The sequence below is a fragment of the Salvelinus alpinus genome, chromosome 30 (genome assembly GCF_045679555.1).
Source record: "Salvelinus alpinus chromosome 30, SLU_Salpinus.1, whole genome shotgun sequence".
NCBI classification, from domain to species: domain Eukaryota; kingdom Metazoa; phylum Chordata; class Actinopteri; order Salmoniformes; family Salmonidae; genus Salvelinus; species Salvelinus alpinus.
Genome location: NC_092115.1, coordinates 8,262,713 through 8,277,226, shown reverse-complemented (window position 1 = coordinate 8,277,226; position 14,514 = coordinate 8,262,713). Strand labels below are relative to the sequence as shown.

At 43.3% G+C, this 14,514-nt stretch overlaps 1 protein-coding gene across 2 annotated transcripts in view; it reads right to left on the bottom strand.

Moving 5' to 3' along the window:
* Positions 1 to 14,514, bottom strand: part of LOC139559782 (cadherin-7-like) — a 162,140-nt gene that overhangs the window by 123,518 nt on the left and 24,108 nt on the right. For both annotated transcript variants that reach the window (XM_071376134.1, XM_071376135.1), the window contains exon 2: positions 12,043 to 12,541. In XM_071376134.1, the coding sequence (XP_071232235.1) occupies positions 12,043 to 12,387 (345 nt within the window). In that variant the 5' untranslated portion in view covers positions 12,388 to 12,541. The remainder of the gene's footprint in view (positions 1 to 12,042; positions 12,542 to 14,514) is intronic.

Here is a 14,514-nt window from a genome sequence, read left to right as displayed (position 1 = left end):
CTGGTAGCTACATGAAATGGTGGAGCAGCCCAGAGACTGGTAGCTACATGAAATGGTGGAGCAGCCCAGAGACTGGTAGCTACATTAAATGGTGGAGCAGCCCAGAGACTGGTAGCTACATTAAATGGTGGAGCAGCCCAGAGACTGGTAGCTACATTAAGTGGTGGAGCAGCCCAGAGACTGGTAGCTACATTAAATGGTGGAGCAGCCCAGAGATTGGCAGCTACATTAAATGGTGGAGCAGCCCAGAGACTGGCAGCTACATTAAATGGTGGAGCAGCCCAGAGACTGGCAGCTACATTAAATGGTGGAGCAGCCCAGAGACTGGCAGCTACATTAAATGGTGGAGCAGCCCAGAGACTGGCAGCTACATTAAATGGTTGAGCAGCCCAGAGACTGGTAGCTACATTAAATGGTGGAGCAGCCCAGAGACTGGTGGAGCAGCCCAGAGACTGGTGGAGCAGCCCAGAGACTGGAGGAGCAGCCCAGAGACTGGTGGAAAAAATGGTGGAACAGCCCAGAGACTGGCAGCTACATTAAATGGTGGAACAGCCCAGAGACTGGCAGCTACATTAAATGGTGGAGCAGCCCAGAGACTGGCAGCTACATTAAATGGTGGAACAGCCCAGAGACTGGAGGAGCAGCCCAGAGACTGGAGGAGCAGCCCAGAGACTGGAGGAGCAGCCCAGAGACTGGCAGCTACATTAAGTGGTGGAGCAGCCCAGAGACTGGTAGCTACATTAAATGGTGGAGCAGCCCAGAGACTGGTAGCTACATTAAATGGTGGAGCAGCCCAGAGACTGGCAGCTACATTAAATGGTGGAGCAGCCCAGAGACTGGCAGCTACATTAAATGGTGGAGCAGCCCAGAGACTGGCAGCTACATTAAATGGTGGAGCAGCCCAGAGACTGGCAGCTACATTAAATGGTGGAGCAGCCCAGAGACTGGTAGCTACATTAAATGGTGGAACAGCCCAGAGACTGGCAGCTACATTAAATGGTGGAGCAGCCCAGAGACTGGTAGCTACATGAAATGGTGGAGCAGCCCAGAGACTGGTAGCTACATGAAATGGTGGAGCAGCCCAGAGACTGGTAGCTACATTAAATGGTGGAGCAGCCCAGAGACTGGTAGCTACATTAAATGGTGGAGCAGCCCAGAGACTGGTAGCTACATTAAGTGGTGGAGCAGCCCAGAGACTGGTAGCTACATTAAATGGTGGAGCAGCCCAGAGATTGGCAGCTACATTAAATGGTGGAGCAGCCCAGAGACTGGCAGCTACATTAAATGGTGGAGCAGCCCAGAGACTGGCAGCTACATTAAATGGTGGAGCAGCCCAGAGACTGGCAGCTACATTAAATGGTGGAGCAGCCCAGAGACTGGCAGCTACATTAAATGGTTGAGCAGCCCAGAGACTGGTAGCTACATTAAATGGTGGAGCAGCCCAGAGACTGGTGGAGCAGCCCAGAGACTGGAGGAGCAGCCCAGAGACTGGTGGAGCAGCCCAGAGACTGGTGGAGCAGCCCAGAGACTGGTGGAGCAGCCCAGAGACTGGCAGCTACATTAAAAGGCCCAGCGTTACATTTCACATGTTGAGAAACACTTCAAAGAGGATGTTGGGGTGGGGAGAACGCTTGGTGATCCAGAACATGAAATTAACAAAGGGAGCACAGACAATCTTTTCACTTTTTTCACTTTTTATTGATTTATTTTTATACCCTACTATCTCAGATTGTTTGATTTCATGTTTCATGTTTCTGAAAATCAGGGTGAGAGGGGGGAATTATTAATGTGGTTAGGATGAGAGGGTGAGAATCATTAATGTGGAGAGGATGAGAGGGTGAGAGGGGGGAATCATTAATGTGGTGAGGATGAGAGGGTGAGAGGGGGAGATCATTAATGTGGTGAGGATGAGAGGGTGAGAGGGGGAATCATTAATGTGGTGAGGATGAGAGGGTGAGAGGGGGGAATCATTAATGTGGTGAGGGTGAGAGGGGGTATCATTAATGTGGAGAGGGTGAGCGGGGGGAATCATTAATGTGGTGAGGATGAGAGGGTGAGAGGGGGGAATCATTAATGTGGTGAGGGTGAGCGGGGGGAATCATTAATGTGGTGAGGATTAGAGGGTGAGAGGGGGGAATCATTTATGTGGTGAGGATGAGAGGATGAGAGGGTGAGGGTGGAATCATTAATGTGGTGAGGATAAGAGGGTGAGAGGGGGGAATCATTAATGTGGTGAGGATGAGAGGGTGAGAGGGGGGAATCATTAATGTGGTGAGGATGAGAGGGTGAGAGGGGGGAATCATTAATGTGGTGAGGATAAGAGGGTGAGAGGGGGGAATCATTAATGTGGTGAGGATGAGAGGGTGGAATCATTAATGTGGTGAGGATGAGAGGGTGAGAGGGGGGAATCATTTATGTGGTGAGGATGAGAGGATGAGAGGGTGAGAGGGGGGAATCATTCATGTGGAGTAGGGAACGATAGTGGAAAATGGCTTCCCCTCGAGAGTGAACGGGACATCAAGGGGAGGATAGGGGAAAATGCGATTAGCTCAGGCCAGGATGCTCCGGCCTGAGAAACTGTATCCATTTTGAAAGAGCTTTTTATTTTAGGCTTATTGGAGGAAGTGGACATATACAGGTTAATAAAAAAAATAAAAAAAAGGACCAGCCTGCTGTGACCATATAAACATTAACTTGGGAAGTTTGACTCTGTGTTTGAGTTTGTACGCCGCTTTAAAAGTGACTGAAGCTTGGGTTTACATTCCCCAAGGGAAATACCCTCAAATGCCGAGTGCACCAATTAACAGCTCCGGATCCTGGCTCAGGCCACAGCCATCGCTAGCAAGGCCCTGTAATAATTACAACCCACTCAGCGACTTACATATTCTCCAGCCATGCGCATCCATAATAACTATCAATATTACTTAGCGCCCTCTTGAGACCTGGAGGGCGCATGTTTTAATAATTGCGGCACGATATTAAACCCTGCTTCAGCTGTCTTATTAAGGTTGCAGCTCACCATGTAGCCTACATATTAACCAGCCTTTGACAAGGTTACTACTGACACTAATTTCAGTCACCTTGCAATCAGGTAATCAGATCGGTATGGAGACGTGGAGAGGTTCAGTGACCCTCTTGGTCTTGGTAGCTGCTTTTAGCAGTGGGGTTCCAGCATTGGGAAATATGCATATGATTCATCGAGGTATATACGGTCAAAAAGATCAATGATACAGAAAAAATATATGAATGTAACATGCAACAACTTCAACGATTTTACTGAGTTACAGTTCATAAGAATGAAATCAATCAATTTAAATAAATAAATTAGGCCCTAAACTATGGATTCCACTTCTGGGCAAGGGCACAGCCATGGGTGGGCCTGGGAGGGCATTGGCCATGTTGCATTCATATATTTATTCTGTATAATTGATCTTTTTGACCGTACATACCTTGATGAATCATTAAAATGTTGTTGATGTCATCAGGCAGACCAAAAAACTCCATCCCACCAAAACAGGCAGAAATTTCAGCAGGTCTTTTCAAACGGCTCTTACACTAAAAGGGTATTATCATAATGTTAACAATATTGAAAAAGGAATAGTTTCACCATATTAAAACGAGAGTTCAGTTCACGCAACAGGGTTGATCTTAAAATGAGGGACAAACGTAAATGAATCACTAATCACATGAAATAAATAAATGTCAAATTTCTGAATTTCGGCACTTTAGCAAGTCTTTATTCATACCAGAAAAATCTGGTTTATTTAAATCTCCATGTGGTCTATATTAAAGGGCACTTCATTTAATATAACAGGCTTTTAAAATTCAATATTGGTGCACAATTTCTACTTAAAATATCAAAGGGATGCAAAAGACACTCTTTTTTTGAGGAATGACCCAAAGACAAAAATATCTACAAAAGAGCCATAGGTCATTTGTTGTGAGGTACACTCCACTTGGTCCTTGTCTTCAGACAATTGAGTCGAATGAATGGAAATTCAAGTGCATGTGATCTGTTGGAACTCGACTGACAGGTTCGGGTGACTGGATGTGAGACTCTTTTGAGCTTGTTTTGTCTCATTTCCTTTACTTCTGACGGGCTCAGACAATTATTTTCAATCCCATTGAGACCAATGTCTCTTTTACAAAGCATCCCCGATTCACAAAAATGCTTTTTGGCATAAGAAATAAGGAATTAAAGACACAATTATAACAATCAAAGGCAGGAGCATCAGAAATAAAATAAAAAATATTATAAAATGTAATTTCCTCTGTGAACATGTCATTTACGAAAGGCACTAGAGTATTCCCGAAATTTGTTCCATGTATATGGCGTTTAAAAACTAAATGCCATTTTACCTCAATTCATTTCAAGAACACTACTGTGGCATGAGTCAATCACAACGACTGCTCATGTCTGTCCATTTTCAATGATCCCCCTCGAGTCTCAATGTGGAGGCACTCGTGTGGGCTGAATGCCACCAAGACTCAACCCCCCCCTGAAACCCCCACTGTGCTTTGTGATGACTCTGACTAAGCCTAGAATGAGCTTCTGATAAGAGCAGAGCAGCTCTGTAGGACCACTGTATCTAGGTTGTTACTTTGGTAACACTGTTGTTACAGCCTACGGGTCTAATGCATTATGAAGCCGTCATAAAGACTTGTCGTGAGCCTGTATGTCATAATCGTGTCATAATGATCCTGACTAAATACCAGCCATTTTGGAGTCGAGTTGAAGTTGACCCCGACTCTATGACCACAATGCGACAATATCGAGCATGAGTCGACTGCCTGAAAAAATGACAAACCCAACGCAGACGATTGCCTCCCGTCCTGATGATGCATCTCTCAGGCAGTCATGGGCCTATATATACCACCAGTATTTGTATTTCTGAAACATCCCCAGTAGTTCCTGCCAAGGCAGCAGCTACTCTTCCTGGGGTCCAGCAACGTTAAGGCAGTTACACTACATGACCAAAAGTCTGTGGACAACTGCTTGTTGAACATCTCATTCCAAAATCATGGTCATTAATATGGAGTTGGTCCGCCCTTTGCTGCTATAACAGCCTCCACTATTCTGGGAAGGCTTTCCGCTAGATGTTGGAACATTGCTGCGAGGAATTGCTTCCATTCAGCCCCAAGAGCATTAGTGAGGTCAGGCACCGATGTCAGGCGATTAGGCCTGGCTCGCAGTCGGTGTTCCAATTCATCCCAAAGGTGTTCGATGTGGTTGAGGTCAGGACTCTGTGCAGGCCAGTCATGTTCTTTTACACCGGTCTCGACAAACCATTTCTGTATGGACCTCGCTTTGTGCATGGGGGGCATTGTCATGCTGAAACAGGAAAGTGCCTTCCCCAAACTGTTTCCACTACTCTAGTACCACATACTGTATCTACAAAACAACATCCATGTGTCCGTGTGTGTAGAGTGCGTGTGATATAGCATCTGTTTGTGTAAGCAAGTGTCTGTGCCTCTGTGTGTGTCTCTTCACACTCCCCGCTGTTCCATAGGGTGTATTTTTATATTTTTGTTTTTTTAAATCTTATTCTACTGCTTGCATCAGTTACCTGATGTGGAATAGAGTTCCATGTAGTCATGGCTCTATGAAGTACTGTAACACCGCTCAGCACTAGAGCAGACTTTTAGAGCACTTTGATATAGGCTAAGTGCTATATGCCTCTGCTTAGGGGGGGGCTGAGGGAAGACTCGGTGTCCACTGAAACATGAATGTGAAACCCGGGTGGGTTGAGGTTGTAGGGGAAAGGTGGAGAGGTCAACAAGGGAAAAATGTTGAGTACCAGAACAGCCATCCGCTGACTCCAGAACACAAAACACAGGGAGATGTGTCTGCTATATGTTCCAATTGCCGACAGACAAGTCATCTGGATGAAGACAGGCAGAGTTAACTCAACCCAAATGGCCCAATCCCAAACTGACCCCTAGACCCAACCTCCTATCCAAGGTCACTCTTGATTCCCCCTTTGCAGTTCTAAAAGGACTGGATAGGCATACACAATGTGGCAGAAACTACACCTGACAACAGACTGTAACCTACACCTGACAACCTGCTGTAAACTACACCTGACAACAGACTGTAACCTACACCTGACAACAGACTGTAAACTACACCTGACAACCTGCTGTAAACTACACCTGACAACAGACTGTAAACTACACCTGACAACAGACTGTAACCTACACCTGACAACCTGCTGTAACCTACACCTGACAACCTGCTGTAAACTACACCTGACAACCTGCTGTAAACTACACCTGACAACCTGCTGTAAAGTACACCTGACAACCTGCTGTAAAGTACACCTGACAACCTGCTGTAAACTACACCTGAAAACCTGCTGTAAACTACACCTGAAAACCTGCTGTAAACTACACCTGACAACCTGCTGTAAACTACACCTGACAACCTGCTGTAAACTACACCTGACAACAGACTGTAACCTACACCTGACAACCTGCTGTAAACTACACCTGACAACCTGCTGTAAACTACACTTGACAACAGACTGTAACCTACACCTGACAACCTGCTGTAAACTACACCTGACAACATGCTGTAAACTATACCTGACAACATACTGTAAACTACACCTGACAACATGCTGTAAACTACACATGACAATATATGCTGTAAACTACACCTGACAACATGCTGCAAACTACATATGACAACACATTGTAAACTACACCTGACAACAGACTGTAAACTACACATGACAATATATGCTGTAAACTACACCTGACAACATGATGTAAACTACACATGACAACATTATGTAAACTACACCTGACAACATACTGTAAACTACACCTGCCAATATATGCTGTAAACTACACCTGGCAACCTGCTGTAAACTACACCTGACAACATGCTGTAAACTACACCTGACAATATATGCTGTAAACTACACCTGACAATATATGCCGTAAACTACACCTGACAACATACTGTAAACTACACCTGACAACATGCTGTAAACTACACCTGACAATATATGCTGTAAACTACACCTGACAACATACTGTAAACTACACCTGACAACATACTGTAAACTACACCTGACAACATGCTGTAAACTACACCTGACAATATATGCTGTAAACTACACCTGGCAACCTGCTGTAAACTACACCTGACAACATACTGTAAACTACACCTGACAACAGACTGTAAACTACACCTGACAACATGCTGTAAACTACACCTGACAATATATGCTGTAAACTACACCTGGCAACCTGCAGTAAACTACACCTGACAACAAACTGTAAACTACACCTGACAACAGACTGTAAACTACACCTGACAACCTGCTGTAAACTACACCTGACAACATACTGTAAACTACACCTGACAATATATGCTGTAAACTAGACCTAATAACATATAATGTAAACTAAACTGAACAATATATGCGGTAAATTAAACCTAATAACATATACTGTAAACTAAGCCTAAAAATATATGCTGTGAACTAAACCTAACAATATATGTTGTAAACTAAACCTAACAATATGTACTGTAAACTACACCTAATAACATATACTGTAAACTAAACTGAAAAATATATGCTGTAAATGAAACCCCAAAATATATGCTGTAAATTAAACCAAACAATATATACTGTAAACTACACCTGACAATATATGCTGTAAACTACACCTGACAATATATGCTGTAAACTACATCTGACAATATATGCTGTAAACTACATCTGACAATATATGCTGTAAACTACACCTGACAATATATGCTGTAAACTACACCTGACAATATATGCCGTAAACTACACCTGACAACATACTGTAAACTACACCTGACAACATGCTGTAAACTACACCTGACAATATATGCTGTAAACTACACCTGACAACATACTGTACACTACACCTGACAACATACTGTAAACTACACCTGACAATATATGCTGTAAACTACACCTGGCAACCTGCTGTAAACTACACCTGACAACATACTGTAAACTACACCTGACAACAGACTGTAAACTACACCTGACAACATGCTGTAAACTACACCTGACAATATATGCTGTAAACTACACCTGGCAACCTGCAGTAAACTACACCTGACAACAAACTGTAAACTACACCTGACAACAGACTGTAAACTACACCTGACAACCTGCTGTAAACTACACCTGACAACATACTGTAAACTACACCTGACAATATATGCTGTAAACTAGACCTAATAACATATAATGTAAACTAAACTGAACAATATATGCGGTAAATTAAACCTAATAACATATACTGTAAACTAAGCCTAAAAATATATGCTGTGAACTAAACCTAACAATATATGTTGTAAACTAAACCTAACAATATGTACTGTAAACTACACCTAATAACATATACTGTAAACTAAACTGAAAAATATATGCTGTAAATGAAACCCCAAAATATATGCTGTAAATTAAACCAAACAATATATACTGTAAACTACACCTGACAATATATGCTGTAAACTACACCTGACAATATATGCTGTAAACTACATCTGACAATATATGCTGTAAACTACATCTGACAACATACTGTAAACTACACCTGACAACATGCTGTAAACTACACATGACAATATATGCTGTAAACTACACCTGACAATATATGCTGTAAACTACACCTGACAACATACTGTAAACTACACCTGACAACATGCTGTAAACTACACATGACAATATATGCTGTAAACTACACCTGACAATATATGCTGTAAACTACACCTGACAACATACTGTAAACTACACCTGACAACATGCTGTAAACTACACATGACAATATATGCTGTAAACTACACATGACAATATATGCTGTAAACTACACCTGACAATATATGCTGTAAACTACACCTGACAATATATGCTGTAAACTACACCTGACAACATGCTGCAAACTACACCTGACAATATATGCTGTAAACTACACCTGGTAACCTGCTGTAAACTACACCTGACAACAGACTGTAAACTACACCTGACAACATGCTGTAAACTACACCTGACAACATGCTGTAAACTACACCTGACAATATATGCTGTAAACTACACCTGCCAACATGCTGTAAACTACACCTGACAACATACTGTAAACTACACCTGACAATATATGCTGTAAACTACACCTAACAATATACGCTGTAAACTATACCTAATAACATATAATGTAAACTAAACTGAACAATATATGCGGTAAATTAAACCTAATAACATATACTGTAAACTAAGCATAAAAATATATGCTGTGAACTAAACCTAACAATATATACTGTAAACTACACCTAACAATATATGCTGTGAACTAAACCTAACAATATATACTGTAAACTACATCTAACAATATATGTTGTAAACTAAACCTAACAATATGTATTGTAAACTACACCTAACAATATATACTGTAAACTACACCTAACAATATATTTTGTAAACTAAACCTGACAATATATACTGTAAACTACACCTAACAATATATACTGTAAACTAAACCAAACAATATATTTTGTAAACTAAACCTGACAATATATACTGTAAACTACACCTAACAATATATACTGTAAACTAAACCAAACAATATATGTTGTAAACTACACCTAACAATATATGCTGTGAACTAAACCTAACAATATATACTGTAAACTACACCTAACAATATATTTTGTAAACTAAACCTGACAATATATACTGTAAACTACACCTAACAATATATACTGTAAACTAAACCAAACAATATATGTTGTAAACTACACCTAACAATATATGCTGTGAACTAAACCTAACAATATATACTGTAAACTACATCTAACAATATATGTTGTAAACTAAACCTAACAATATGTATTGTAAACTACACCTAACAATATATACTGTAAACTACACCTAACAATATATTTTGTAAACTAAACCTGACAATATATACTGTAAACTACACCTAACAATATATACTGTAAACTACACCTAACAATATATTTTGTAAACTACACCTAACAATATGTACTGTAAACTACACCAAACAATATATACTGTAAACTACACCTAACAATATATACTGTAAACTAAACCTAACAATATATACTGTATATGTATTATAAAACATTTAAATATATTTATGACAACTGCAGATTAGCTCTACAGAGAATACATCTATCTCTATGCTCTACCTTAACCTTATATTGTGTTGTACATTTTGAATTGTAAACATCTGTAGGGTGGCAATCCTTTGTCAGTCAGTAAAAATAGTATAGTTTTACACATTGAAGTAGGTTTGTATCCCGAGGCCTGACAATACGCTGACTGATATGAGGTTTGTATCCTGAGGCCTGACAATACTCCGACTGATATTTAGGTTTGTATCCCGAGGCCTGACAATACTCTGACTGATATTTAGGTTTGTATCCCGAGGCCTGACAATACGCTGACTGAAAGGATTTAAATAAGTGCAGAAGAGACTAAGGGGCTCAGAACTGCAGAAATGGTTACGTTCTTGTCTTCCTAGTGTTGTCCTCCCCTTATTCATGTTCAAGATTCATTTATGTGTAAGGCATCGCTCGTTAGATTCACCCCCCCCCCCCCCCCCCGCCATGAGAGACACGCGTGTTCAAAGAACCTCTCGGGATTCACAAATGAAAGAGACATGTTCATCTGTGTGCCCCTTTGCCATCTACATATGAGAGCTGTGTGAATACTGAAAGCAATTGAATAGATAAAGAAAGGCTTTGATAGCAACGAACTCGTCAGCGCAGATTTTACTGTGCGAATCAAATACACTCTCAGTCGCGTTCCAGAGGACTCTCTCGCTACAGTTGCTGTTCTGCTTTTCTTTCAGATCGTAAAACGAGAATAAGCGTGAGCCTTAACAAAATGTCACCGTTTAAGTAGACGTCATTTATTTTCTATAGCCTATGGTAGAGTTGATTAAGAGTTAAGAATAAATGTGTAAATTCTTCTACAGCCTGTGTCATTCCTGCTAAGTAGAAGCATCTTCAGTCTTCGTAGCTGATACAGACCTCCCTGTTGCTCTATGTAGCTTTACAACAATGCCTCTGATTTGCCAACTCAGTGCCATTCAACAATAGTCATTGAAGTATTATCGCATTTTTTTGTTGTTTTTATAAAGTTCTTATCCAGTACAACTTACAGTAGTGAGTGGAAACATCTTCAGACTTTTTTTCTCCACCGTACTGGTCCCCCCCCCCATGGGAATCGAACCCACAACGCTGCCGTTCCAAGCTCCATACATTACCAACAGAGCCACACGGGACCCACTGAGGGAGCAGCATGGGGTTCCTAGCACGCCGCCAACCCCAAAGAAAGATAAATTAACAGAAGGAACGCCTCCCCCCCCTTGTATTGCGTAACAATCAGAGCTTCCTCTTCCTGGTGGATATATGTACCAGGCATTCGGTTTAGCTGCCACAATCACGTATCACGGAAGTCCATTCATTACTTCACGTTGGAGGCGCCCTATCAAAAACCAGAATTGTTGTCAGACCTTTAAGCAGGAGACGTAAGTGGACGCCTGGGGCCTGGTTCAGGAGGATGCAATGTTACGGAGTGTTCAGATAGAAAGCCATTTTGCAGGAATGGTCGTCTGTCATGTAGAATGGGGATACTGTCCGCTCTACGAGCAACCCTTCTGAAAGTTTCTTCTCACTAAATAAACCCCTGAACTTGTTTTTACCCTGGCTATTTAAAAAACCTCTGTACTCTTCTTGCAGTCATTTATCAAGAGGTTTGTTACACGAGCAGATCCCGAGGAGATCGGCAAAAGCCTGTGAACTCCAAGACTCTCTGAAACACGTTTCTCTGTTGCTCATATATCCTTCTTGTGAATTCACGTCTCTAACAAATGCATAAAAACGTACAGAAATGTTGAATAACACAAGTAGCACGAACTCCTTTTTTTATATTTATGTACTTCACCCAATCGACCTGCACGTTTTCCATATTAGCACAGTCACACATCCACCTATTTACTGTAGTAATGCCCCCCAGAAACTCTTACCTTGCCCACGTAGAGTGGCTCGTCCCCCATGTACTCCTCCAGCACAAAGAACTGGTTCCACACCCAGCTGCGCCTCTGCCTGTGGTGTGCCCCCCCTTCGCCGCTCCTTTGGTACATCCTGACCTGATGCAGGGGCACTGAGTTCAAGGTCAGGCCAGAGCAGCCCATCTCCCAAATGGGTACGAGCACAATCAACACGCTAATCACACTCCACATGGGGGGACAGTTCAGTCGCATCTTTGTGATACAATTTGTTTGTTGAAATTTTACTGGAAAAGACTCAAGAAGAAGCGTTGTCCCACCATCCACCAGCGTTGTCCACCATCCACCAGCGTTGTCCACCATTCACTGAGTAACTGGAGGGTTGAACAGAAGAGACACTCCAGGTGGTGTTTAACGAGCAAGTGTATCCTTCAGCAGACAGACGGATGGATTGTGATTGCTGGTTGCCAAGGTGTCAGAACACGTCTACTTCACACCTGCAGTTGATAATTGGAGCCTATCAGAAAGAATGAGAAAGAGAGGGGAGGGGGAGAGGGAGAAAGAGAGGGGAGGGGGAGAGGGAGAAAGAGAAGGGAGGGGGAGAGGGAGAAAGAGAGGGGAGAGGGAGAAAGAGAGGGGAGAGGGAGAAAGAGAGGGGAGGGGAGGGAGAGAGGGAGAAAGAGAGGGGAGGGGGAGGGAGAGAGGGAGAGGGAGAAAGAGAGGGGAAGGGGAGGGAGAGAGGGAGAAAGAGAGGGGAGGGAGAGAGGGAGGGGAGGGGGAGGGAGAGAGGGAGAAAGAGAAGGGACGGGGAGAGGGAGAAAGAGAAGGGAGGGGGAGAGGGAGAAAGAGAGGGGAGGGGGAGAGGGAGAAAGAGAGGGGAGGGGGAGAGGGAGAAAGAGAGGGGAGGGGGAGAGGGAGAGGGAGAAAGAGAGGGGAGGGAGAGAGGGAGAAAGAGAGGGGAGGGGGAGGGAGAGAGGGAGAAAGAGAAGGGAGGGGGAGATAGGGAGGGGGAGAGGGAGAGGGGGAGGGAGAAAGAGAGGGGAGGGGAGAGGGAGAAAGAGAGGGGAGGGAGAGAGGGAGAAAGAGAAGGGAGGGGGAGAGGGAGAAAGAGAGGGGAGGGAGAGAGGTAGAAAGAGAAGGGAGGGGGAGATAGAGAAAGAGAGGGGAGGGGGAGAGGGAGAGGGAGAAAGAGAGGGGAGGGGAGAGGGAGAAAGAGAAGGGAGGGGGAGAGGGAGAAAGAGAGGGGAGGGAGAGAGGGAGAAAAAGAGGGGAGGGGGAGGGAGAAAGAGAGGGAGAAAGAGAGGAGAGGGGGAGAGGGAGAGGGAGAAAGAGGGTGGGGTGTAGAAAGAGAATAAATGTAAGGATGAACATTCTCATGCCACGGCTTGCGTATATGATGACAAGCAGTAATAACACAAGTGGACACTTCCTTTTAGATGCTTAAAGGAACAAGGAAGCAGTCGTATAATACAGAACCGCTCAATCCGCAGATTCCCTGGGAGCGATTTGTCTGCTCATATCAATGTGGAGAAAACCTTCTCTCATTGTCTCTGTGTGACTTACTGTAGCTCCTGGTACAGCCCATGCCTTTTGAGTTGTGTAGAAATGACATCAGCAGTCTGCTCACTTCCAGAAGCCTTTGTTTGCTCTTACTGTAAGAGCTAAAAGAGCGGTATGCCTGTGGGCAATAATGAAGAGAATACTCCAGCTGCACAGCATTACAATGGCGTTTGCTTGGCATTCAGTATTAGGCCTATACACCAGTGGAGGCTCCTCAGAGGAGGAAGGGGAGAACCCTCCTCAGTGAATTTCATTAAAAAAAATGTTTTTAAACATTTAAAAAGTTATCCTTTTTAGATAAAACTAGACTAACTACATTCACGTCACCAAATAATTGACTAAAACACACTGTTTTGCAATGGTCTACAGTAGCCTCAACAGCACTCTGCAGGGTAGCATCATGGTATAGCCGGAGGACAGCTAGCTTCTGTCCTCCACTTGGTACATTGACTTCAATACACAACCTAGGAGGCTCATGGTTCTCACCCCGTTCCATTGACCTACATAGTAGATATGACAACCTCTGGAGGTCGTCCTCCAACCTATCAGAGCTCTTGCAGCATGAACTGACATGTTGTCCACCCAATCAAAGGATCAAAGAATTAATCTAGAACTGAAAGCATAAGCTACAGCTAGTTAGCACTGCAGTGCATAAAATCTTTTGAACAAATTAATTTATTACAAAATGAAGGAGAAGCAAGAGAGAGATAGAAAGAGAGAGATTGTCCTTTTTTTTCAGTTTCAACTCTCGTACGGACTCGGGAGAGGCGAAGGTCGAGAGCCTGCCAAGCCACACTGCTTCTCGACACACTGCTCGCTTAACCCGGAAACCAGGCGCACCAATGTGTTGGAGGAAACACCGTCCAGCTTGCAGGTGCCCGGCCCGCCACAAGGAGTCGTTAGAGCGCGATGGGACAAGGAAATCCCAGC